This window comes from Caloenas nicobarica, chromosome 3 (assembly GCF_036013445.1).
Source record: "Caloenas nicobarica isolate bCalNic1 chromosome 3, bCalNic1.hap1, whole genome shotgun sequence".
In the NCBI taxonomy this organism is placed as follows: Eukaryota; Metazoa; Chordata; class Aves; order Columbiformes; family Columbidae; genus Caloenas; species Caloenas nicobarica.
Window position 1 is genome coordinate 10836821 of NC_088247.1, and position 26927 is coordinate 10863747.

At 43.4% G+C, this 26927-nt stretch overlaps 2 protein-coding genes across 2 annotated transcripts in view; one reads left to right on the forward strand and one right to left on the reverse strand.

Moving 5' to 3' along the window:
* Positions 1 to 1588: 1588 nt before the first annotated feature.
* On the reverse strand, positions 1589 to 13890 carry LOC135987527 (b(0,+)-type amino acid transporter 1-like). The gene is made up of 7 exons (XM_065632507.1): positions 13762 to 13890; positions 12013 to 12762; positions 10306 to 10439; positions 6946 to 7075; positions 4535 to 4659; positions 4009 to 4096; positions 1589 to 1822 (listed from the first exon to the last, which is right to left on the reverse strand). The coding sequence occupies exons 2-7, from the start codon at positions 12754 to 12756 to the stop codon at positions 1589 to 1591; spliced, it is 1455 nt and encodes a 484-aa protein (XP_065488579.1). The 5' UTR covers positions 12757 to 12762; positions 13762 to 13890.
* A 7113-nt stretch (positions 13891 to 21003) lies between these two features.
* The window catches only part of PUM2 (pumilio RNA binding family member 2), a 77889-nt gene continuing 71965 nt past the window's right edge, over positions 21004 to 26927 (forward strand). Inside the window, exon 1 of the mRNA XM_065630956.1 lies at positions 21004 to 21076. The gene's annotated coding sequence lies outside the window, so the exon portion shown is untranslated. The remainder of the gene's footprint in view (positions 21077 to 26927) is intronic.

Sequence of the window (26927 nt, forward strand, 5' to 3'; positions counted from 1 at the left end):
TAATCAGATGCGCAGTTCTGAGATGGGCTGGAAGAGGCCTGGAGGATCAAGTGACTCTGTTCCAGGAAAGCAGTGTTAGGTACAGATCTGCAGAAGAAAGGCTGACACAAAGCTAACCCGGGTAATATTCGGTACTTTGAGACACAACAAGACACTTTAGGGACTAACATCCAGACCTTTTTGGCCTATGGCAGGATACGTCCCATCCAGGAACAATCTGGACAAATGGAAAGAAAATAGCATATAATGTCTCTACCTTAGAACAAAAGAAAAAAGGTTGAGCCTTAGGGTAATGGGAAACAACAGTGACTACAGTGTACTAGCTGTGGGTGAAAGCACAGCCCATGACTTTTTTCTGCTGTGCCTTTAGAATCATGGAAATTGGTGGAAATGGCTGTGGTGAAAAATGTACAAGAACTGAGATCTCACCACCTTCCTGCATGCTGCTTCAAGGTTGCACAGCCCTCACAGTGAAGAAACTTTCCAGAATTCCAGCCTGAACATCTCAAGCCACAGCTTGTGACTGTTGCCCTTTGTTGCCACTACCAAGAAGAACCTGGTTCTGTTGTCTTCGCAACCCCTTCTTGAACAGCAGGGCCCAATACTGGACACAGTATTTCAGGTGTGTCCTCACCAGCACTGAGTCCAAAGGGACAGAGTATTTCCTCGATCTGGTGGCCACACTTCTCCTATCGTAGCCCAGTATGTGGTTTCTTTAATTTACAAGGAGAGTATCTCACAGGCACATATGCTGTAGGTTTTTTTTTTTTTTTTTTGCTCACTTTGTCACAGGAAGAATGATTTATCTTTGGGGGAATTACGGGAGGAGTATTGGGTGGCTGTTGGTACTTAAGTGATATTGCCTGTGTCCTCACCATGAATGGATGGATCCCAGATGACAAGTGCCTTCTCAACTGAGTAAACTGGCAGAGCTTTAAAGTACTTCTCATCTCATGTCAGATGTTTTTCTATGGGAGATGTAGAATAATTGGGGCTGAAATGTGTTTGAACCATGTACTGAGACAGAGAAAGGACTGTTGTGATTGCGCATCTGGGGCTGGAAGGAGCAAGGGAAAAGCAGACTCCTAGACCAAATACCTGAGCAGAAAAGGGTTTTTTTGTCATTGTGAACATGGTATATCCATGCTTTATTTATTTGAGAAGCTCTGCAGTCACAGTGGGCAGAACTAGGTGGAAATAATTAAAGGCATTGCTAGGAATGGCTCAGAGTCACAGCCTGACATAGGAATAATATTTCATCAGCAGTCTTCTGTTGCCTGTTGCCTTGAAGTATAAGAGCTAAGATTTTGATTAACAGCTCTTCTTGGGATGGGAAATTCAAAAGCAGCCATTCCTTTCGAATCTGCATGTAATCTGCCAAGTCAGAGCTGAAAACAGGAAAAACATGTCCCCAACATTTTAAGGAAACGTGAGGAGTCATGGCTGTAGTCCCTTTCAGCTAGACATTTTAGTGACACTTTCATTCTACTCATTCTCCCTTACAGCAAAATATTTTCTGGGCCTTGAAAACCACGATGCTGGGATAAACCATGAGGGGCAGGCAGCCATACGCCAAGAAGATGTTATCTCAGTTTGCATCCCTGGTGGTCGGAGCAACTTCCAGGAACAACTGGAGATGTAAAGTGACTGTCTGTAAAAAGCGAGGGTGGCGCTTGAAGCGAACCAGTGGGAAATAAAGAATGATGCCACTGAAAACGAACAGGACGATGTAGAGGATCTCAATTTGGGGCTGATCGATGATGGGAGCTAACACCAGGTACACAGCCACCAGCAGCACGATTATAGGGATGACAATTGGGACCTGCGAAAGCAAAATATCAACGTAAAGTTTAACACAATCCTGGGCTACTGTGGGCCTGAAGGACCCTGAAATTTGTGAAGAAGGCTTTTTAGATTAAATCCTCCTGCCTCCTGAGGTATTACCCAGAAATCTGAATTAATCCAGACATCCTGCTTCCCAGCCCACCTCCACTCCAAGGCTTGAACATCACTGCAAGAGCTACATCATAGAATCATTTCTGTTGAAAGAGACCCTCAGGATCATCAAGTCCAACCATAATGTAACTCTAGCACTAAACCACATCCCTAAGAACCTCATCTATACACCTTTTAAAGTCCTCCAGAGGTGGTGAATCCACCATCTTCTGCCACATCACTGCCACACACCCTAGGCCCTGGTCTTCCCTACTGTCCTAGACCTGAAGATGAAAACTGCTGGTTTTAGTGCCAGGTCTTTTCTTGCTCTCCCTAATACCTTGCATCCAAAAGCTGAGCTGTAGACAAAACACACAGCAATGTGCACAAATCACAGAACTCAACCTGAACACCTTTGGGCAAAAAAGTTTATTCCTGTCTTGACAGATAGGTTGACAGGCACCTCAGAGGCTATTTCTATGAGTCTGGTCATAAAGCATTTATATTTGAAGCCAAACTCTGTCAAAGGCTAGCAAATGCACAAGACAAAACGATTTCAAAACAAAGTGGAAAACTGAACATTCTAGCTGGGATTTTCCAAATGTTGCTTTCGTGCCTTTTGTCCAACACAAGGGCACTGACATAGATCAAACGAAATGTTGTTCATGGTTACTTGGAGAAGACCTGCTGTTGGCTTCACCTGCCTTACTGGGATGCTCCATTCTGCTCCCTCCCCCCAGTTTCTAACAGTTTTAGCACAATTATAATAAAGATGTTTTCAAACCAAGGGAAATCTTACCCTTAAATATAAACCTGAAACATGCATACAGATTTTGCAGAACATCAGCCATACATTGCCAGTTGACCTGGAACCTTCAGACATGAGCTGCTTCTAGTTAAGAAAAGAGTGAAGCCATGAGGCCAAAGGCTGCAGCAGGCTGACATCCTCAGGCAACTGACTGGGGGAGTTTTATACAGTGTATGAAACACTAATGCAGAAACACAACTTCTAGATATCGGGAAAAAATTCTGCATGGAGGGGGTTGTGAAGCAGTGGAACAGGCTGCCCAGGGAAGTGGTGGAGTCACCATGCCTGGAGGTGTTTAAAAGGCATTTAGATGAGGTTCTCAGGGACATGGTTTAGTACTAGAGTTAGGTTATGGTCGGACTCGATGATCTTAAGGGTCTCTTCCAACCAAAATGATTCTGTGCTTCTTTAAAGCTCATTCAGCCACTAAGTTGGGTGAATGTCCTCATCCATCATCCTAATTTCAGGACAGAGCTATAAAAGACAGTGACTGGAAGACTGAAGAGAGCACTGTTCTTCTCCATGCTAAGACCCATAGGACACTTGATATTGCTTCACACAGCCTGGCAGTGTCAGCCTGTCATCTGTCTCCTGGAGAAACCCCATGAAAACCAGGATGTTCAGCTTGTCTCAGGGAAAAGTCACTGTTGTATATTCACAACCTCGTGATCCTCTTGTCCTTAGGATTTCTTTCTGTAAAAATATTTCCCTCAGTCTCTGAGAAAGCACTGCAGTTCAACTCACTCCTGGCTCCAGAGGGATGAATAGATAACTCCTGATTTCCTTCACTCAGCTGTTTTGTGGGGGACACACGTGTCCCCTGGCCATCTCAAAGGACATGGGCCATTCTGGGTGAGTTTTCTGTCCTTTGCAAGGCTCTTACACCTGGGCTGCCCTCGGAGGAGTGTGACTGAGCTCTGAGAGCATCAACAGGCAGATGCGTTGTTGATCAGAACCATCCTTCATTTTCCTCTTACTTCTCTAAGAAGAAAAGTGGATATGGTAGATATATTTTCCGCAGTGAGGGGGCAGTGCATTATTAGCTTATCAAGACAGAGAATTCCACCTTGACTTATGCCTGTATATTCACACTATCTTGCCCCTCGTTGACTTTGCTGAGTCAAAACATGAAATTAAAAAAGGAAAGAGAACCACACTAAATCTGTAAGCACCCAACCCCACTGCTCTCTGTTTTCTTGTAATGCTCTTTTTGTCATTTAGGCAATAAAGGAAAAGAGATTGAGGTTTTTATGTTATTACTTCACCTTGTAAGATCTTGGCAATTCTGGTTTCTTGATTTTTAAATACAGGAGGCCAGAAATGGTCATGCCATAGAAAAGCCATGCTATAAAACTGGAAAGAAAAAAAAAAAAAGACCGCATGAAATTCGGGGTGAGATCATCCAGGAATGCCAGTCCTGCCTTCCAGATCCCAGATGTTCATATCACCAATTAAAAAGTAGAATATTGATATGAATGTAGTAGTCCTTCCATTCATTTCCTTTCCAGCACAAATGATGAGAACTTTAGAATGATCTGAGTATCACAGATTCATTCAATATGAGGATGAATCGCATCCCGTTAAGCATACAGTGACAGAAGCACTCATGCATTGCAGCGATGCTGGTTCTGAAGCTCCTTCTTTTTTTTCTCTCCACTCCTCCTCTCCACAATATTGGTTAGAAAGCAATAGCCCACGCTCAAAAAAAATAAAAAAAAATTAAATACTTCTAAAGCAATGTCAAAAACCAGGAACATAGGGGATGCAAACAGAAACGCTACACGTACGTACCTGAAAAAGTTCACGATACTGGTGAAGCTTCCTGGTATTATCATTATTAAAGACATAGCAGACGTGAACAGCAGAGCAGGGGAGGGTGTGAGGCATCGCACATGAGCCATGGACAGAATGTCTGGCTGAAAGCCAAAGCACAACAACAAACCATCATCTCACGTATGGGGAGATCCTCACTCATCCCCCTCAGCTGCTGGTGGGAGCTCTGCCTGCAGCCAGAGCCACTCTTAATTCATCAAATAAGCATCATAATATAAAAGCAGTTCAACTCCGAAGAATGCAAACATGGAAACGCCCCCCTCAAAGATATTTTTATTGTGTCTCACTGATTTCCTATCATATGTGCGCAGTTTAGGCAGATGACATGAGGTTTTCAAACTACCAGTGTGATAGACTAAGGATGCATGAAATCAGAGCTTTTCTGATCATCAGCAGGACCTTGTGAATGGTCCCACTCTTCTGCCCTCTGTCACGTCTCTCTGGGACTTGACTTCTCTTGGGCTGTCTGGAAAATGAGACAAGGACTACTCCTGAAACATTTATGCAACCAACCACAAAGTAAACCAGGATTTGTTCCAGAACACAGAGAGAATTATTAGCCCCTTTAGTGTTTGGTTCATTTGGAAACTTTAATGAGAAAGGCTTCTTTTTTTTTTTTCTTCACAACCGAAATAGCATGCAAGCAATTCTGCTAGAGCTGAGTGTCTGAGAAATGGTATAAACATTCAGCTCTTGTTCTGACATGGTCAAATTCAGACCATCTGTGAACTGCTCAGCACAGAGTCTGCCACAATACAGAGAAGCTGTGGAACTACCCTGTTTCCCCAAAAATAACACCTACCCCAAAAACAAACCCCAGCATGATTTTTCAGGTTTTTTGAGGATGCTCAAAATATAAGCCCCACTCCAAAAATAAGCCCTAGTTACAGTTCATTTTAAAAGTCAATTTAAATAGTGTCCAGGCATCTATACGTGTAAAAAAGTAATACGTTTTGGAGCAAAAATTAATATAAGACCCTGTCTTATTTTCAGGAAACAGAGTAGGAACCACCAAAACCAGTAGCCACCAGCCCAGTCATCTCCACAAACCTGGTCATTCAGATACATAAAAGATTCCCTCCCCTGCATGAGGAGTGGAACTGGTGTGGGCTGGTGTCCTTTGCACCTGAGAGCAGAAATGCCCGATGGTGCAGGGAGGAAAGACCAGAGCAGCAGAGAGGTCCAGGAGGAACACAACATGCCCCGTCAAAACAGAGGAGGACAAATGCAGCTCAGTTGAAGCACTGGGAGGGGGAGAAGTGTGGGTTGGTGTGGCGGTCTGTGTCTGGGCAGGGGGATGTCTGTACCAGCATCTGGAGTGAAGAAGCAGCCTCACGGGCTTGTATGCCCAGGTACCAGCAACTGGTGAGACTGGGGTCGAGGCGCAGCTGCTGGGCAGACTGTCCCCAGCTGCTGGAAGGACCCACACTGTACATATGTTTATACATATATTTCCCACTAACAGGCCTCTGATTAGCCAGAGACGGGAACAAGATAAGGCTCTTGGTGCTGTTTGTGTTTGTGTGAGCATTCACCGTGTCTGTACGTGTAGGTCTGTGTGGCCTGCTGTCTGTATATGTATATATACATGTGTATGTGTGTATATTTATGTTGTATATGTGTGTGTGCCTACTGGGAACACTTGCTGAACTTACTGGTTGGACCAGGGAGCACAGGGCTGCAGCAGCCCGACCTCCGCTGGGCTACCAGATTTGGCCCCACCTAACAAAACCAATTAAAAACCCCAGCTAGGGCAGATGTAAGGCTCGGTGTCACCTTGTATTTGTTATGAATCTTGAAGAGCGGAGATATCCTATGCTGTATCTGAACTGGACTACGCCATGGGAAGGCTGGAACACCCCTGAGAGCAGCTTGAGAAGTCAGCATTGCCTGCAAACGCAGCTCCCCATTGCTGGGCTACCTCCCCATTGCTGGGCTACCTCCCCAGTGCTGGGCTACCTCCCCAGTGCTGGGCTACCTTCCTAGTGGGAGCAAGGGTGCCTGACAAGATGCAAGCATGGTCAGGTTTCCTCTCCCTGGCAGGTATATTGTCTAGGTCACCCCAGAGCCTGTGCCAGGTGGCCCAATACTTCAGTATTTCAGTTGTTCCTTTCAAAACTGTTCTTAACATTCAGGCTAGATGTCATTATGTATCTTTCTGAAATTACCTGGTTGAAGAAGAAAATCTGGAGACAACACACACATTGCATTTGAAAAGATGGGCAAGAAGGTCTTTGAGCAAGAAATAAACCACCGAAGAGCTGCCACCCTACCAGTTGAATGTACACAGTGCACAGTGTCCCTGCTTTAATGTCACAAGAAGGTAAAGTTGCTTTAAAGAAACCAGACCTGTTGCCTTCTGTCCTTACCATATGGCCTTCCCTTGCAGCAATGTAGCACACGCGGCCTCCGCTAAAGAAGGTGCCATTCGATGAACCAAACGTAGACAGCGCCACCGCCAAGGAGATGAGCCATGCCCAGCTGCCCAGGACTTTGTCCCTGAGGTGGGAAAGAGTTCACAGCACAATATCCAGCTCACATATGTACCAAATACTCATCGTGAGACCAGACAGCTTTCTTCCCTCCATTATTCCCACTGATTTGTTTTTCCAAAGGCTTTCTAATTATTTAAAGCCACCTTCCAGTCGCCATAATATTTAGTCACTGGTAACTTTGCCTTTGTCCTGCCTGGTGTATATATATCTACATCCGTCTACATTGCAATGGTGGACAAAGCTCTAACAACAAGCAAAATCCCCTTTTTCATGTATAGATGCTGTGGTGCAAATCCTGGAGATATTGCTATTATGGCCAACAATATTAGCTTGGAAATTGAAGAAGAACTGTTCCCATCAGACCTCAGAAATATCCTATGTTATAACCTCTTTTCCAATATGCATAAGAATTTAACTCTTTAACCCCATATGCACATATTTCTGCTACTCTGAATCAGGCTTAAGCCAAAGCAACTGTTTGAATTCCAGAAGTTTGGTGGTACAACATGTTCAGATATTTATGGTTTGCCTTGTCCATAACAGAAGAAGTAGCAAAGTTACAAATAGAATTTGAGGTAAATATTTGGAAGAGAAGATCATCTTCTCACCTAAAAGTGGAGCTTGTATTCTGGAATGAAGCAGCATGAAGAATATTAATTGAGTAATAAATACTGGTGTTTGCGGTAATTATCACATATATGGACACACACAGACAGAAACAAACACACTGTTCATCTAATCGGCAAAATCTAAAATTCAAAAGTTTTTTAGAACACTTCCTATTTCCATTTGAATTATATGGCTTTAAGCCATATGTACTTTTTTTTTTTAAGTATCACCTATCCCAAATGTTCAAAAATCAAGAGTTGAGCTTTCCAAAGTCATGGCACGAGCTTATCTACCATAATATTATCATAAATGTAGTTTAGAAGCTTAATATCTGGGTTACCGTCTTACAGGCTTCCAGTTACTAAGCTACCCGCAATAACCAGAACTAAATTTTTTCCATTTTTCAAAATTATGGAATCTGAGCATCTCCTCTGATCATGTGACTCCATAACCACAAGATCTCAAGTGAAAACAAAATGTATCACAAAATTAACAATAAAATCTTTAGCAATTGTGTATTTTGCATTTATGGGATTGGTGCTTTGCTGTTTGGACTTTGAAAATGAGCTACAGGGGCTACCGCGAATAACTTCTTACAGCAAACTGAGTCCTGCAGTTGCTGTTAAATCACTGGTATCGAAGGAACACTGGGGAGAGTTTCATGAGCTTCTTTTGTGGCTGCATCTCTCACCACTGAACTATGTGTCTCTCTGGCAGTTTTCTTCTTATATAGGGAATAAATGCATTTAAATGTGATGTGTCCTCCTCTGGCTTCTTTATACACCTCCTGTCCTTCCTTAATGGCCTCAATAGCTGCATCTCTTGCTCAGGAACCACAGCCCTTGCACCCTCCTGGGCCTGCAGCTATCTACCTGTCCGCCAGGCTTTGGACTGTCCATCTTTCGGGTTGCTAGTTCATTGTTTCTTCCTGAACTGCACTCTCCAGGTGAAAAGGTTAATCAGGCAGGAAAAGGAGATGTGTTAAAGAGGAAGCTCAGAAATAACTTGTTAATCAGGAATGATGGGAAGGGAAGTGCAGGGAAAGTGCATGATGCAGCAGCTTAGTGAGGCTTTGTAACCTGTTCAAAGAAAGCATGAGACCTTTAGAAGTTCCTGCTTTTAATGACATGAAAGGCTATTAGAGAAGGCATCTAGCAAGAGGTCAGTCAGGACTTCAAACTGGAGATCCAGTGAAATGCACCCAGAGGCAAAGCTGCTCCTGACTTTTGAGGAAGAGGATGAGCAGCAACGAAATCTCTGGACATGCTATGTCATTGTTTCTGCCAGGTGACTCATTTAGGGCTATCATGATTTCTGTGTCTTCGGAAATATTTAGATTGAGGTTGGATGTTCTGGTGGAAGATCATCTGGTTAGAAGTCACTGGTGCCTACATCTCTCATGATGGCCCCTTCCTTCTCTTCCTAAAATCCTGTCTTGAACATGGGCTGTTTGATACCACCGAACACTTCAAGATGATGGAAGGTACAAATAGTTTCTGTGCAACTCTGGAAAAGCACAAGCCAACTTAAAGATACAATTACCAAAGTCTACCCAACTCGTGTATAACACTTCTCCTCAAACCATGTGCAAGAGATCAGTCTCATTTCCCATTTCCCCACAGATGGAGAAACTGAACCAACACACTCTGGTCTGGTCTAATTTCCAGGTCCTGAGTAGACAAGATTCACCTAGCTGGCTCTTGTCTCACTCCAAAACCACAGACTCTGCATTAGTGGGGCAGCACGTTGTCCTCTACGCTATTCTGGAAATACCTAAAGCGTGGGACACCTCCCAGTCCTCACGTCTCGATATGAACTCTCACTGCATCCTCACTGGCTGTGGGGAGATGCTCCCAGTGGGCACTTCAATCCCTGTTCAGGCCACTTTCCATGGGGAAACACATGGGCTGGTGGGGAGCCACAGGTTCCCAGTGGGAATGAATCATAGAACAGTTTGGGTTGGAAGGGACCTTCAAAGCTCATCCAGTCCAACCCCCCTGCCATGAGCAGGGACATCTTCACCCAGCTCAGGTTGCTCAGAGCCCCGTCCAGCCTGGCCTGGGATGTCTCCAGGGATGGGGCATCCACCACCTCTCTGGGCAACCTGGGCCAGTGTTTCACCACCCTCAGTGTAAAAAATTTCTTCCTCATCTCTAGCCTGAATCTCCTCTCTTTTACTTTAAAACCATCACCCCTTGTCCTATTGCAACAGGCCTTGCTAAAAATCTGTCCCCATCTTTCTTATAGGCCCCTTTTAAGTACTGAAAGGCCACAATACGGTCTCCCTTTCTTCTCCAGGCTGAACAACCCCAATTCTCTCAGCCTTTCAATGGGAACAGGGAGTAAGGGATGTGCTGCAGAGCACCCTGTCTTGGCAGCCTAGGTGCACCTTGGAGACCACAGGCCAGACCGGGCTGGTCAGCCTTGGGCTTTGGTGGGAGAAGGCTACACATTGTTCTGAAGATAACAGAGTGGGGACTGGCAGCAGTTCTCTGTACCATGGCCTGACAGGTCTTCCTGGCCTGACCAATGCTGTCACTCTCACTGGGAATAGCACCTACATCTCCTGAAACTCAGGAGGGAACTTGTATTTCACTGGACAGTGGTGCCACCAGCAGAGCTCACCCCCAAGTGACGGCCACAGCTCCTGAGGACAGCAGTTCAGCTGGAGTCATGGCTGCCAAGTAGCTCACGTTTACCAGCAAATACAGGCAGGTAACCAAGGGAATGGCAATCATCACCGCTCTGGGAAGGGTCACCTGGAAAAGGGATGACAAGAGTGTTACCTGCAGCATATTTGTGCCTGCACTGGGCTCTTTTTCTTTGTTTTGTCTTTGCCACCACCCACATCTCTCAGTCAAACTCCTCCACTCACTAAGCTTTCCCACGGAGCAAGACTTAGATCCATATTCATGTGGCAGTTTTTACACCAATCCTCCAAAGATGTCAGGCAAACAGTAAGGCTGTACATTTCAAAAGTTAGTCTTAAAAAACAAAACAAAACAAACCACAACCAAGTCTTATTAAAAATATTTTGGTTCATAGCTGCCCAAGATGTCTGCTGCATACTTCTTGATTACTTTAGTACCGATTTGTTACTAGTATGTTATGTCTCCTAGTGTGCTGCACCATCCCATGAGCATCTCCCCGACATTCATGAAGCACCAGCGTGCGTTGCATCACATTTAATCCTCTACAGGCTAAATCAAAGCAAAGCAGCACAAACAAGATTTTCTCTGGGTAGGAACTATTTTTTTTCTAGTGGCAGGATGCCATCTTGCAACACCACACATCATTTTAAGGCTCAGTAAAATTAAAAAAACACTATCATATGCAGCTGAAAGCTCTGGAAAAAAGCAGCTAGTAGGATGATCACAGAGCAACTGTGTACATCTAAAAACCTGAAATATCTCTTTTTGCATTTCCTATTCCCACTGTAAGGCAAGATACAACAAGTCCTTACATTGTTGCCTCCAGTCTGCAAGGATGAATATCAGTGCTCACGGTCTCGTGGGAGAGAGTGCCATATGACCCTAGGATCTTTGCTGCCTGCCATTTAGGTTAATATTTAACTGTGTATTTTCATTTAATCTGTAAAATATTGTGTGCTGCACACTCTGTACACTCTAGACACTCCATACACTCTGCACTCACAGAGCTCTCTCTAAAAAAGGGTTGTCTGCTGCTGTAGTATCTGACCTGTGAAAAGCGGTAGCATGGCACAGAGAAGGCTGGTGTGAGATGCAAGTGAGCTACCTCAGTGCCTATCGCATGGGCAGAACAATGCCTAAAAAGCAGATGTTTAAAGACAAGGGTCATTCAGAGAGTTAGATTCCCTTCCCAGTGGGCCTCGGCTTGCTCTGAAGCTCCCCCTCCAGGCAATGGGGAGAGAAAACTGGTTTTTTGATGCATACGTTATGGATCAAGTCTTTCAGGGAATACATGGTGTTAAGAAGCCTTTATGGATTATAGCAGTGAGTGCTTTTCTGCATAAATCTAAGAGTCTACAGTGAGATCCTCTAAACACTAAGACAAAACTTCATCCCCAAAGCATACAAGTGCTTCCTAATAGCTTTTTTTTTTTTCCAGTCAATGGGGTATTTCAGTGCTTTCTTGTAGGTAGGCTGTTATTTTGTTTAGAGATCTATTTTTATCCTTTCTGGACACATCCGTAGGTGTCTTGCCCCAGAAGACAGAACAAACCAGGAGGAAAGCTCAGTCGTCTTTTCTCAATGCTCTAATCTCTTGATTACCGCTCTTAACGCAATCATAGATAGAATCAAACATATTAGCAGCAGGATTAAGTAAGTAAAACCCAGCTCATTCACTCACCTCAGGCTTCTTCAGTTCCTCGGTTACATAGTTCAGGTTGTTCCAGCCATCGTAGGACCAGAGTCCCTGGTAAAACGCCACTCCAACTGTCCCGATACCTGCAGTTGTGTTTTGGAAAGCATTTTGAAAACTCTGAGTTTGTCCCTTGGCAAGAAGCACCAATCCACCCACCACGATCACCAGCAAAGCCAAGAGTTTGGCAGCTGTGAAAATGTTCATAATAGACGTTGCCAGCCTCACGTTGAGACAGTTGATGATCGTTAAAACCAGGATGCAGGCAGCAGCTGTACATTTGACGACGACCTGTGGAGATGAGCATCCTGGGTAGAAGGGCGCAACGGCGTATTCAGCAAAGCTCAGACAGACAGCTGCCAAACCAGCTGGTCTCACCAGGATAACAGAGGTGTAGGCGAAAAGGAACGCAGGAAAAGAACCAAAAATCCTCAAGATGTAAATATATTCTCCTCCAGACTCCTTAATTATGGTTCCGAGCTCAGCGTATGACAAGGCGCCAAACGTGGCCAGGAGGCCACAGGCTGCCCAGATGAGCAGGCTGCTGGCGGGGCTCCCCATATGATGTAGCACCCACTCAGGGGACATAAAGATCCCCGAGCCTATCATGGTGCCTGCAATTAATGACACTCCGCTAATCAGGCCAACCTCTTGCTTCAGTCTTAATTTCTCCTTCCCTTCACTCAGATCTGAGGACGTATGAGGTGAATCCACTGTCTTCCTTTTCCTCATTGTGGAAATGTTAGGAGATGTTGTTGTCAGGTGAAAATATGGAATGACACTGCGGCATTTGAATAAGGACTATCTCAGGCTTTTAGGGTTAAGTTAATAATTACAAAAGTCATGCTGAACACTGTCAAGAAACACAAACCTACCTTCTGTGTTTTGCATTCTTTCACTACCCATGTTATCTTGATAATTTATTATGGTTCAGATCCTGCCAAGACTGATTATCTTGGACTCTCATTGCAAGCAATGCAAATAGTATTCAGCTCCACCTCAGAATCACCCAGTACCTTACTGGACTGTGTGCCTGATTACCCCTCCTTTAAATTATGCTTCAAAGGGCACCTGAAATAAGGATCAGGTAAGCAAAATCCCTATGCAAACCTGTACTTTATTCTTTGATTAAATGTGAATGCTCAAGCACCTGCTTTAATGCTCAGTCATATTTTCTTTCCCCACTATAAAGGATCAAACAAGCTTGTCACCCGACATGCTATGGCTTTGCTCAACAAGGAGCATTTCCAGTGTCTCAATCAAAGACAGATAAATGTTCTGCTAAAAACAGTTCAGAAACTGTTTTTCTGCACAACAGTAGGGGGCAATTCCGGCTTTTTTAAATTTTAGAAAGTGCAAGAGAGGAGTAAAAAGGCTTTAATTACATTTTAATGGTCCCTTTTTGCCAATGTACATGAGGTAAGCACATTCTTACCAGACTACGATCTTCAAGAGCACTTTGTTCACTGCTCATCATATACACATTTCAGTGCACACCCAGGAGAAATGTAGAGGCACAAGCTTTTGGAAATGCCACTGACCCCTTCTTAGATATCTGCTACATAAAATTTCAGACTTTGGGGCAGATTCTGCTATAAATCTGAATATTGTTACAATGCATGAGGGTGTATTTTGTGTTCTGTAATATATACGAAGTATTAAGCATAAGCAAATGTCCGTATGGATTCCTTTGAACTTAAACTAAACTTTACTGATTGCAACCGCAAAGGAGAGTTTCTGTCCTTGGTGGTCTCTTGCAGACTTCTGCTGTGATAAGTACCAGAAAACAGGAGCGAGACCTTCCTCAGCCCTTCATGGAAACAGCAGACCTTGAATTTTTAAAACTATCTGTCTTCCTCAACCATTTGAGCTAAAAAAAGCATGACTATAAACAGAAAAGTATTTTTAGTTTGTCTAAAATTTCCTTATCTTCTAAATAAATTAGCTTTCTCTTTCCTTGCCTTTTTTTTTTTTTTTTAATAATCTCACTAAGCTTTGCAGTTTTCTGCAAGAAGGGTCCAAGATAATGCTTGGACTCTTACCAAACTCATGGGCCCATAAGAAAAACAACATATACAACTCAAGTAATTTCTCACACTAAAGCAAATAAAGTCGCACAAATTTTAGCACTGGGCTGAAAGCCTTAAATTTCTTCAAAGAAGCAAAAAAAGAACTGAAATCTCATTAAATAGCTGGGGTTTTTTAACAGTATAAATCTTACTAGATGAGGAAATAAAGAGAAAAGCTGGAGGGGGTTGTAAGGGATACTAGAATACGAGCTATTCCTAATGCCAACTCACTCATATTCACTAGGAAATGGATGCCAGCTGGATTTCTCCTAATTTCAAAGTCACCAAGAAAAATTCACAGCTGACCAAGCTGTAGCTTTAACAAGAGCAAAATGTTACTTCATCTGTATCAAGTAGTTTTTTTAAGTCTTACTTGCAAAGATGTAAGTTCTGAGAATAAACACCTGCACCTTCTACTGCAAGGATGTGAGTTAACGCGTTCCAAGTTAATGGTTTGCAAAGTGCTTGAGAACATCGAGGGAGGCATCCCAGTAATGCAGAGTATTTTGTTTTACTTCTACCAAGTGACAGTGCTCTTCTTGTCAGCTGGTTTAGCTATTTGTAGTGTATTCTTTTTTAAATTGCTAATCACAGTGTTAGGTGAAGCTGGAATCCTTCGGAGGTCTAAAGCTCTGACGTTTTTCTGCACTATAGATACTCCTGTGTGCATCCATACACGTGTTATATATACCAATCCTAATCAAAAATGCTTTCACAAAATACGGTTAAATCAATACTAAAGGAAAAATTAACATCACTACAGGTAGTTAAGTGTCCTTCTAGTAAGGTTATAGATATTTCCATAACTATTATCCTGTTTTAATGAAGAAACTTATTTTCTAAAGCGTAAATGCAAGGTTCTTGGAGGGCCTGAGAGGATCTTTTCAAACCTTTACAGTTCCTGCTCCAAGAAATTAAGAACTTTTAATCTAATGTTGTAGAAAGAATCAGAATTTCTTCAAAGTTGATCATGTAAAAAAAATTCTGTAAGATCACTCAGATAACAAGAATTAATTAACTGTACATCAAAAGCTCCAGTCAGTTCCTAAAGGAAGATCTGTTTCCAATCCCAGGATCATTGTTACTCAGTTCTAATCGCTTCTACCTAAAGTAATAATGAATCAGATTAATCATGATAAGAACTCGAGGCTATTCCTGTGGAAGCTAAGACAGACTGATTGCTTCAGAATTTTTTTTTTCAGAATTCTTTTGACTGATATCATAAGGTACTTTAATCAAATGAGTTGTCACAGTTCTAATTTGTCAAAACTGGCTTGGTAAAAGGGCATCTCACTGTTCTCCTTCAAAAGATGTGTACGAGCAGAAGTAAAAATAAAGTGCTGCTTTCTTCTTATGTCAAAGCAAAACTTTGTTGCTCGGGCTGTTACATAATAAATCCCCTGCCTGAACAACTCTCACTTTTCATTTACCTTTGACATTGCAATGGGTGGTTGCCATCTACTGGTCTCAAAACAATAAGGCAGCTTTGTCCAGTGAAACACGGCGCACCCTGCATTTGGTTTTGATATTTTGCATTGCTCATTAAAAACAAACCCTACGATAAGTATTAGTTGTTCAGCGTCAAGGTAGCACAGATAGAGAGTATATTTGAGTCGTGAATGAAAATTATCCTTAATGTGTTTAGGGCTATTTTTATCCCAGCAATAGCTACAAGGGCTAGAGAAAGCTAATTTAAGGTAAAGGCCAATGTCAGTGGTAAGAGCTAGTCAAAACATGTGGGCAGATACTTTGCAATATTTAATTTCAGGTCCCAGGAGTGATATTTGGAACACAGTTATAGCCTTGGCTTCCCTGTCTCATGCTTGGGAAAGAGTTACAAATCTAAGAATGGGGTTTAAAAAGAACCCACAATCTGAGGGTGGAGCGGCCAAAGCCATTGCCGGTAACTTGCTTCAGAGGTAGACACCAATATTACACTTGGAAAACTGTGAAGGAGTCGAGACATCCTCTCACATCCGAGCCCCCAAACAGCTTTGGGTCCTGACCCCGCGGGAGGTGACCTGGACCCACCACGTCCTCTCGTGGTGCTGGCAGCCCCCGTGCACCCAGGGGACATCAGAGCTCGCTTGCCCCCAAGGGACCAGGGCCCCGATATACCTGGGAGCAAAGACCTCTGGCTGGGACTATAAAAATGTGAAGGTAAGCTAGGAAAAAAACACCACCACCACCACTGCCACCACCACCACCAGAAACCCCACACCAAAACAAAGAACAGCCTAACAAAACAAAAACCAACCAACCAAACAAAAAAACCTCAGCTTGGGCTACTGGGAGCAGGATAGGGAGAAAAAAAAAGGCACTTCTTAGGATGCAGGACAGCTCTAGTCTTCGTAAGAAGAATAATCACTAAAATGGAGCTTGTTTAAATTTGGACAGTAGCTGCCTTTCCCTGGCGTGTTATAATAGCAGATCTGAGCCCAGGGGATTAAGAGGGAGTCTAAAAAACCAGAATTTACCGTAAGCCAAGTTAGTGTTTCCTGCCTGGGTCTGTGGGCAGCCAGGGCTCAGCATAGTCTGGTTCTGCAACTATTAAACTCCGAAAGATTTGCTTTTGTTTTACAGATATTGTGCAGGAAAAATGTATTTGGTATGCCACATGTTGCTAATCAGATACTGAATATTTTGTTTGGTTATCTTACCATATCCAGGAGGAAGCCACCAGTGTCACATTGCACGCTCCCTGGGCTGCTCTGTGGAGCTGGGCATGGGGCAGTAACAGTCCCGCTCCTATACATTGTTTGGGTGGGCTCTTAAATAGAAGAACTGATACAGAAAATAGTGGTGGAATAACGCAAAACAAGAACCACAGCAGAACATAAAGTAATTACAGCTTTCATGAGTACTGATCCCACCGCTGCTTGCAAAGGTCAGGAGTTGTGACTGAAAGTTTAGCTTGCAAACATTTTATTTTTATTAGAAGGGTTTATAATAAAGCTAGAAAAGATAATGCTGCTTCTGATATTACTAGAATAGCTTTCTGAAGCTAAACAGGCAAATAAGGATTTGCACTTTTGCCACTGGCCACTGAAAACATTCAAAACCAATACAAAAGAAGATCCTAAGCAAAGAATAAACATTTCAGTCCTAAGACTGAGAGAAACAGAAGAGTGTCCGTGTTAAGTGTTTACTCCCCAAGCTGGTGGAGCAGTGACTTTGCTTAAAAAAACCCAAAGAAACCAACAAAAAAAACCACACACGAAACCCCCCCCATAAAACCAAACCCTAACTAAAGCAAACAAAAAAACGAACCAAACAAAAATAAAAAGAAAACTACAAAAAATCAACGGTCTTAGACTAATGCTGGCTCCAGGATTCCACATTTTGGCACTGCAGGCAGTTACTGTACCAAGTAGGATTGCTACATTTTCTTTCATCCACTGAGGGAATATTATACAAATTTCTTCCTTCATTCCTGTTTACATCTATATTTCCTGATTTTATGGCTATATATGTATACACAGTGTATAGATACACAACATTCCAGACCTGTCCTATTTTTTGTTTTCCAAGCAGTGTTTCAAAAAATTCTTTTGCATTTTTTGTACTCTTAAGAACTGCTAAATTTCAGAATTAACTTTTTATTTATTTATTAGGTTTAATTCAAGATTAGATTATCTTGTCCTATAAGTCTGTTTTGCAGAATCTTTATCAAATGAATGCTATCATTTTAAATACCAGAATACAAATAAATATTTTCATTAAAACTTTCAACCAAGCATCATGAAAAATAGAATTAAAGCATGGCTATATTTTCAACTCTGAAATTCTGAATAATAAGTGAAATGCATTCCTGCATTTATGAGTAGATATATAAAAATATGTTCACTAACACTAAATAGTTTTATTATTTTTAAAATAAAATTTTACAACACATGCTTAGAGCTTAACCTATAACTTCACATTCACTGTGTTAGGGATCATTCTATAATAAAATATTGTCCTCTGTATGATTCTTGTCAAAAATATAATAATAATACCAGCCCAAATAATTCCAGTTTTTCTCAGGTGAAAAGAGACATTGTAACTGAAGGTACTTAACTTAGTGATTTAAAGATTTCACCAAAACTGATACCTATTTTTTAACGAAAAAGTGGCACTTCAGGCCCACAGAAGGCAGCTCCTTTCCCCAGCCCACCCCACTGCTGCTGCAACAGCATCGTCCTCCCAACAACCAAAAAACCAGAGGGTTGTTTGCTCTCCTGCCTCTTTTCTTTTTAACTGCTGGGCCAAAAGGGAAGGAGCACCCAGCTTCGGTAGCGAGGCAGAGCAGAGGAACTGTGCGGTGGACTAGGAATCATAGAATCAGAGAACAGTTTGGGTTGGAAGGGGCCTTCAAAGGTCATCTAGTCCAACCCCTGCCATGAGCAGGGACATCTTCACCCAGCTCAGGTTGCTCAGAGCCCCGTCCAGCCTGGCCTTGAATGTCCCCAGGGATGGGGCATCCACCACCTCTCTGGGCAACCTGGGCCAGTGCTTCACCACCCCCATTGTAAACAATGTCCTCCACATCTCCAGCCTGAATCTCCTCTCCTTTAGTCTAAAACTGTTACCCCTTGTCCTATTGCAACAGGGCCTTCTAAAAAGTCTGTCCCCATCTTTCTTACAGGCCCCTTTTAAGTACTGAAAGGCCGCAATAAGGTCTCCCCGGAGCTTCTCTTCTCCAGGCTGAACAACCCCAGCTCTCTCAGCCTGTCCTCCCAGCAGAGCTGTTCCAGCCTCGGATCATTCCTGTGGCTCCTCTGGCCCCTCTCCAGCAGGTCCATGTCTGTCCTGTGCTGAGGGCTCCGGAGCTGGATGCAGAACTGCAGGTGGGGTCTCGCCAGAGCGGAGCAGAGGGGCAGAATCACCTCCCTCGACTTGCCGGCCACGCTGCTTTTGATGCAGCCCACGATACAATTGGCCTTCTGGGCTGCAAGTGCATATTGCTGCCTCATGTCCAATCTCACCCACCACTCTCTAAGACACTTAAAGAACTGCAGCCAGGAAGAAAAACAGGGTAACATGGCTTGCAGCAGCTCCTGCAAGTTTCCTGGGCTGGCTCTGCGGGTTTGCTTTCTCTCAGACACAGTGTGAAGGGCAGAGAGGGACTGGGCAGGCACATCCCTGCGCGCACCGACTGCTGTCAGCACATGTGGGGCAGGTCATGGACACCGCTCTTCCTCATGGGGTGGGGTGGGATATGCCTGAGGTCAGGCTTTGCTCCTACATGACTAAACCATCTCTTTTGTGGAGACGGCATAGGCTGTACGATGGGCTCTGGGCCATACTTAAGAGCACTGTGATGAGCTTAGTCAGGGACAAGGGGGCTCAGCCAGTTTCCCTGCCAGTTACTGCCTACCTCCATACAAAGCTAGGACAAGGGATTAATTTTAACACTCTGTTTAATTATAACCTCCCTTTGACTCTGTCAAATATCAAGGAAAAAAAGGTTTGCCTGGAAAAGTCACAGAGGTTATGACACTCTTTTATATCTCTGGTTGGTGCTTCACGAAGTTGTAACAAATGTGTATTTTGAAGCTAATGCTTCATTCTGTACCATTTTACCAATAGAAAAACTAATGATCTTGGGAAGACAGTAATGTGTTGAGATTGTAATTACTCCCATCTGTATGCTTTGCTTAAAGTTATAAATAGATGCGAATAAAAGGAAGGATGAAATGGATTACACATACTTTCTTGGCCTTCCAAGAAAAGTATGTGTGGGAGATGGGGATCAGATTTTAATTCCATTTGGTAAATTTTCATTTGCAATTGTATGAAGAAAAGAACTGCGCTTAAAGGCTTGGAGGATTCTTTCTGGTCCTAGATCATAGCTTCCTAATTGCCCTTGCCAGCGATGCAGTCAGATGATAAATTCTTGATGTAACGATGATGTCCAAGAATCGCTCTGAAGTAATATTGTTCTCTTGAATGCAAACTGGATGAATCTACAGGTGCTGTCTTCTAAGTCTTAGCCTTTAGCCAAAATGAGTGGAAAAGCACTCTTATTTACACATATGAGCTTCCTGTTTGCAGTCCACTAACAGGATGTATTACGAGGGAAGAAGTTGTTTTCCAGCTGAAAGGGAAAAACAACTCAAGGGGAGGAGGGGCAGGCGCTGAGCTCTTCTCTCTGGTGACCAGTGACAGAACCCGAGGGAATGGCAGGAAGATGTGCCAAGAGACATGGTTGGACATTAGGAAAAGGTTCGTCATCCAGAGGGTGCTGGACACTGGAACAGGCTCCCCAGGAAGGTGTCACAGCCCCAAGCCTGACAGTGTTCAAGAAGAGACTGGACAACACCCTCAGACACATGGTGTGAACTGTGCGGTTGTCCTGTGCTGGGACAGGAGTTGGACTCAATGATCCTTGTGGGTCCTTCCAACTGAGGACATTCTATGATTCTACGAACTGGGTTTACCATCTGAAGCCAGCCCAGGCCAGTAGGCAAAGCAAGCCGCAGGCTGTGGAGTGTCATCTGGTGCCTCCCTTTAGCGTGCCAGGGAAATGGGAATTGATTATTCCTATTTGAACAGCTGATCTCTGCTTCCCACTTGCAAAGCTCTTTGCTCCCAGGGTTACAGGAATAGCAAAGGAATAGCCGGGTGGGTCACAGGTTCCTCCCCCATCAGCTCCTGCAGAAAAACAACGTGCTGCTCTTCCTTCTCGCCTTGTCTTTTCTGTTTTCTGCTGCAGACGCAGGCACATCCTTGGGTCCCCACCCCAGCACTGGGGGTGTAGAAGCCCAAACGGCTGTTGGGTCCTGATAGGAGATCAGCTGAAGACAGGGGTCCTCTACAGCAAGAGAGGGAGAGCTGACTCAGAAACAGAACTTGAATTTTGCAATATTAAAAAATCCATTCGTTCAGCTTGATGAATTTTTTGTTTTGTTCCGTGTTTCACTAAGTGCCTAGGAAGAGGGATGCATTGGAAACAGAAGAGGTACTTTAGAAGTCTGTAAAACCTGCAGATACAACTAAAGGTAAGCCCACATTTGTATGAATACACTGTCGTTATTTATGTAATACTTCATGCAATACATGCATAATATTGACACCTACTTTTCAGTATTACAGTGCTCAACCATTTTGTTTACGCTCAGGAAGCAAGCTAGGATTTCCCTTCCTGAATATATCTGTGGCATTGTATGTTCACTGTGCTATACCTTGTTGCTCTGAATGCATGTTTGGCTTAGAATAAGGTTTGGGTTCTCTGTGTGGAAATGGGGGCCAGTAGGTATGTCTTTATGCTATGATGGTGACTCAGAACAGGGCTCTTAACTAGCTCTGAGCTACTGTACTATGGCTGTGCTGCGTTTTGGTATTTAAATGACATATCCAGTCATGTAGACGTATCTTGTTGCTTATGGTCAGCCTCCTTGACACTGCGTAAGAACAGGAAATTCTGGGGAGATTCTGGTATGGTTAAGACAGATGAAAAACATATAATCTAGTGATGAGATGAGTCTAGAGCAGAGATGACCACAGATGTCTGATGTTACCTTAAGCAAAATCCACTTGGTGTTGGGCTGCTTCTTCAGAGTCCTACCAGAAGTACCTGCTGCAGTAGGAGGACCAGTATTTCATACAACAATAGTTAGAACAGTGTTGATGAACCTAGGATGAGAAATATGATATAAGCACAAAGTACTGTTGCTGATCTTTCTTCTAGTTTATCCTCTATTACAGCTCCTCATTTCTGAAGATACAGAGAATTTCTAGTTTGTGCAAGCTAAGTTGGTGAGACTTCATGAAAACAACATTAAAACTTCTGCATATGCTTTTAGGATTCTTAGAATATTTTTTCCTTAGGAGAGAAAAAAAAAATCGCCTTCTTCCCACTCTCCCTTGTTCTGCTATTGCTGAACCATCTTCTTAGCGCACAAAAAAAATACCACCTTTCAGAACTCTTGTGATCACTTCCACTGCTTGGGATATTTCTTTGAACTTTTTTCCCTTTTTAGTTATTAAAGTGTTTACTTATTACTGCTTAAAGTATGAAATGAGTGAGAATCAATGTGATGCTCATCTTTGAGGTTTCGCTCTTTGTACTGAGTATAGCATGCGATCTTCAGTTCTAAGAGCCACAGTCTGCCTTCAGCGTGAAGAGTTCCTGGAACTTTATTCTGCACTGGAAGGTATACTTCTGTTGAGACACATGGGCTTTTTTCTTAAGATAACCATCAACAGCCACTCTGTTGTGAACAAGTGAATGTGAATCTAAAAAACAGCTGGCATTATCTTTGGCTTTGCCACTCCAAAGCTATTCACATTCATGTATGTGAAGTGATGCCATTAGTTACCCTTGTTCTGTTAGGAGGACTGTTTCTGGTGGTTGTGACTCTCAGGTATGTTTATGAAGCTTGTCTGCACCTCAGACACTTAACAGGGGGGGAATGACTCAGGGACAAAAGCCGTCTTGCTGGTAAAACAAGTCTTCAGCCGACACCTTCTCTGCCATTCAAGCACAGACTTGCTTGGACACTTATTTCTTGGGACAAGTTCATGAAGATACATGCTGCAGGGCTGTGCACTCCATCCACTGATGTCTCTTCTCATGCATTTTCTTTAAACCTCTTGCAGAACAGCTTATTTGGAAAAGCCAATCATGTCTACAGGAGCAATGCCCAAGTAGCTGAATGGCAAACCAGCATCCCCGTGTTTTAAAGCACCAGTGTAGTAACGAGTAAGTCAAAATATGGGATTAGTGACAAAACTTACTATAATCCACCTGTGAATTTTCTGTTGGTCCTAAAATGAACAGTTCTTGCTTGCACTAGCTCAGTATGTTATGCCAGTTGCTAGTTAGTAAAAAAAAACCAAAACCAAAAAAAACCACAAACCAACCAACCTACCAAAAAAGCAGAATAGATGATCTTCCTTGAAGAAACTTACAGTTGCACAGACAAGTAGGGGAAACAAATGGAAACAGTACCACAGTTTTGAGCAATACAGCGGATTGGGCTTTCAGTGCACTGTTGTCAAATGGTTTTACTGGAATCATAACAAAGGAAAATCATTTTGTACTAGTTTTTGTGTTGTTAAAAGGAAATTTAAAGGACGCTAAGGTAACTCAGGAGAGTTCTTCCCACATACAGAAAAAAAGCTTAAAGGTGTGTGTTTAAAACATCAAAGTTGGGTTTTGGATGCAGTTGCATATAGTGGGCCAAATGTTTCTGTATCGGAACAGAGAGGGTTGAGACAGGAGTAGCTGTGAGGCTCGTAGGAATTAAGGCAATAGCATTGGTACAATGAGATGTGGCAGGAGCTGTGTTAATGAACGGGTTACAGAGTCAAAGCAATAAAACAGAAGAGTGAATGCTGAGTTAGCACGGTGACTGGTTAGGGCAGGGAGAGGCTATGTTTGTGAATCAACGGTGGGGCGAAAGGATGAGTGGATGGGAAAGCCACTCTGTACAGAGAGTTTGTGGCTTGTAAGCACATTTCTCTGAGGCCCTGGGGAGAAGCTAGCCAAAGGGGATGCTTGGGCCACTGGGCCAGAGTTCTCATCTCAGTAAACATTCATATGTATTACAGTCACTACCGGCCTAAAACATGAAATACCAACTGATTCCTACAGAAACGCATTTAACAGCAAGTCTTGTGAATCTATTGTTTCAGGCTCATTGATTTTTTAACTAATTAATTGTATGTCTGTTGACAAAGTAGAATCCAGAATTGTGCACTGGGTGCCTGGATTTGCTACACAGTATATGGGAAAATTAATAACTTCAGAACAGGATCTGCTCCTGTAAATGCATGAAAGATACGTCGGGTAAGCATATCTTACAGAGATGTAGCTAACAAGGGGCATGCTAAGGATATAAACCACCATTCCAGAGCCCTTCTCCACAACATGGAACCTGTGAAGGTGGTGGGTAGTTAACTGCGGCTGTGATTTCAGAGAACTGAGCAAGGCTCACCGATTTAGGACTGCTCCTCTTAAGGAGTAAAATGGTAGTTAGACTGGAGATTAGACTGGGGGCAGTCAGATGTGGGGGTTGGATCATTAAAGGTCCCTTCCAACCTAAAACATTCTGTGGTTCTATGACTGCAAAGCCAGCAAGGCCATTCAGTAGAAGCTTTAATTCTTCCCTGCAGAACAGCCCAGCTGCAGCAGAGGGCAGCCAAAGTAGTCTGCTGATTTTCGGGAGTCTCTCTACACGTCAGATCTGTGAATCATAGAATCATTTTGGTTGGAAAAGGACTTTAAGATCATTGAGTCCAACCATTAACCTAACACTGTCAAATCCGCCTCTAAACTATGTCTCTGAGAACCTCATCTATGCGTCTTTTTAACACCTCCAGGGATGGTGACTCAACCACTGCCCTGGGCAGCCTGTTCCAATGCCTGACAACCCTTTCCGGGAAGAAATTTCTCATAATATCCAATCTGAACCTCCTCTGGTACAACTCGAGGCCATTTCCTCTTGTCCTATCACTTGCTACTTGGGAGAAGAGACCAACCCCCTCCATGCTCCAACCTCCTTTCAGGCAGTCGCAGACAGCGATAAGGTCTCCCCTCAGCCTCCTTTTCTCCAGGCTGAACAGCCCCAGTTCCCTCAGCTGTTCCTCATCAGACTTGTGCTCCAGACCCCTCACCAGATTCGTTGCCCCTTCTCTGAACTCTCTCCAGCACCTCAAGGTCTTTTCTGTAGTGAGGGGCCCAAAACTGAACACAGGATTCCAGGTGCAGCCTCACCAGTGCCAAGTACAGGGGGACGATCACTTCTCTAGCCCTGCTGGCCACACTATTCCTCATACAAGCCAGGATGCTGTTGGCCTTTTAGGCCACCTGGGCACATGCTGGCTCATGTTCAGCTGGCTGTTGACCAGCACCCCCATATCCTTTTCCTCCAGGCAGCTTTCCAGCCACTCTTCCCCAAGCCTGTAGCGCTGCCTGGGGTTGTTGTGACCCAAGTGCAGGACCCGGCACTTGGCCTTGTTAAACCTCATACAATTGGCCTCAGCCCATCAATCCAGCCAGTCCAGATCCCTGTGTATGGCCTTCCTACCTTCCAGCAGATCAACACTCACACCCAACTTGGTGTTGTCTGCAAACTTACTGAGGGTTCACTCGATCCCCTCATCCAGATCATTGATAAAGAGATTAAACAGAACAGAATCTTAAGCAAAAGGATCAAATCCGGGTGCTCCCCAGTCCTGGGAGTAAAGGGGGTTGCACACTTTGTTTTAAAAGAGTGCAACCTTTTGTAGGTACTTGCGTCTTTCCTGAAGATGTTTTGAGAAGGTTTGTCACATCTAGGTTTTTTTCACTTCCATGGAGGAATACCTTGGTTTTAATTAATACAGGTTAATTATTTGCTATGCTGCTAGATCTAACAGCACTGTCCAAACTGCTGGGGGACATGGGTATCATGGCGCAGCAGGACAATCTTTTTTTCATGTAGAGAGTTTTAGGTCCTGAAGTTTGTGACTTTAGAAAAAGCAGACGTCTTCAGGATTAGACAGCAGCTGAGCAGGGTAGTTAGCAGCTTTCAATTTCTATGAGTGCTCTTCAGTTAAGTACCTTGCCCAAGGTCTCATAGGAAGGCTGTGGATGAGGTCAAAAGCATCCATGTTTCCCATATCCTTGGCTGCTTTTCTAAACTGTAGTCTGTGTATTTGTTCAGTATTTTTTGTTGAGGAGGCTTAGTCACACACACAAAAAACCTCAAAACAAAACAAAACTGTGTTAATGTAGTTTATCTGAAAAGTTTGGAGTGCAAGCAGAGCCTAGTCAGCTGTTAACACCTCCTTAAAAATAGGAATAGCTAGGAAAAGCATTTTGTAATGGAATTATACCAAGTTAAACTATCTAAAGTATTAAGTACTTTTAAAGTTTCTACCCAGGACAAAGGTAAGAGAGGAAGACTTTTCTTTAACTATTTTAGGACGTGCCAACGCTTTAGTGCCATTATGAAATTGTGAGGTGTATGGTGGTGGAAATTTTTTGTTTTTTCTTTTTTTTTTTTTAGAATAATATTTTAGAAAATAACCAATTAATTGTATTTCTCAGGTCAAATCCCAAACCAATTGCACTTAAACATTTTTCTGTTTCATGATCAGGTTGGTTTTTTTCCAGTACTGAGAAGCAAACTGATTTAGAAGTTGTTCAAGGTTATGCTTATCAAATGCACATTGAGTTCTTCCAGAACATTTAATGTTTTACACAAACACTGATCAGAATTATTCGGGACAAACAGGGTCCCCCAAAGGGTCTGAGCTAGAGAGCCAGTGTCAGTGTTCGGGATGCCAAGGGCATAACAGGGTTTTCTTCAGACCCAGCCTGTCTGCGTGAAGGGAAGGGCTGACTTGGAAGTTGTGACTTGAAGGCCTTCTCTCCTCAAGGAAGCAAAATAATTGGCTTTTCAGCCCTGCAGCCTCCCTGGAGACAGCCCAAAGGTGGCAGTGGGACAGGACACAGGGGATCACCAGGATTAGCCACGCGAGCAGCAGCAGACTGCAGGCATCTGGGCACTTAGCTGACTAGTATTAAGCCAAATATATCATTTTCATTCCTCGGGAGAACGTTTCTATCTTTATCAGGAGCTGGGAACTTTCATGTTTTTAACCATGTCTATAAATACTGGAAACAGTAAGGGTTTTTTCCTTCGAGACATCTCTGGTTTTAAGAACGCAGCTGACAGACATCTCATCCCCCCAACTGCTGCTGCCAGCAGTAGCACCAGTACAGCCCAGCAGAGACCAGTACAATGGTATTCCTGCACCCGAACCCACCTGCTCTTCCCTGCCATACCCTGAACGAGTTGCTGGGACTGGCAGAGCACGTCTCCTTTCTGCTGACAGAAAACACGGCTGGTCACAGTGTTT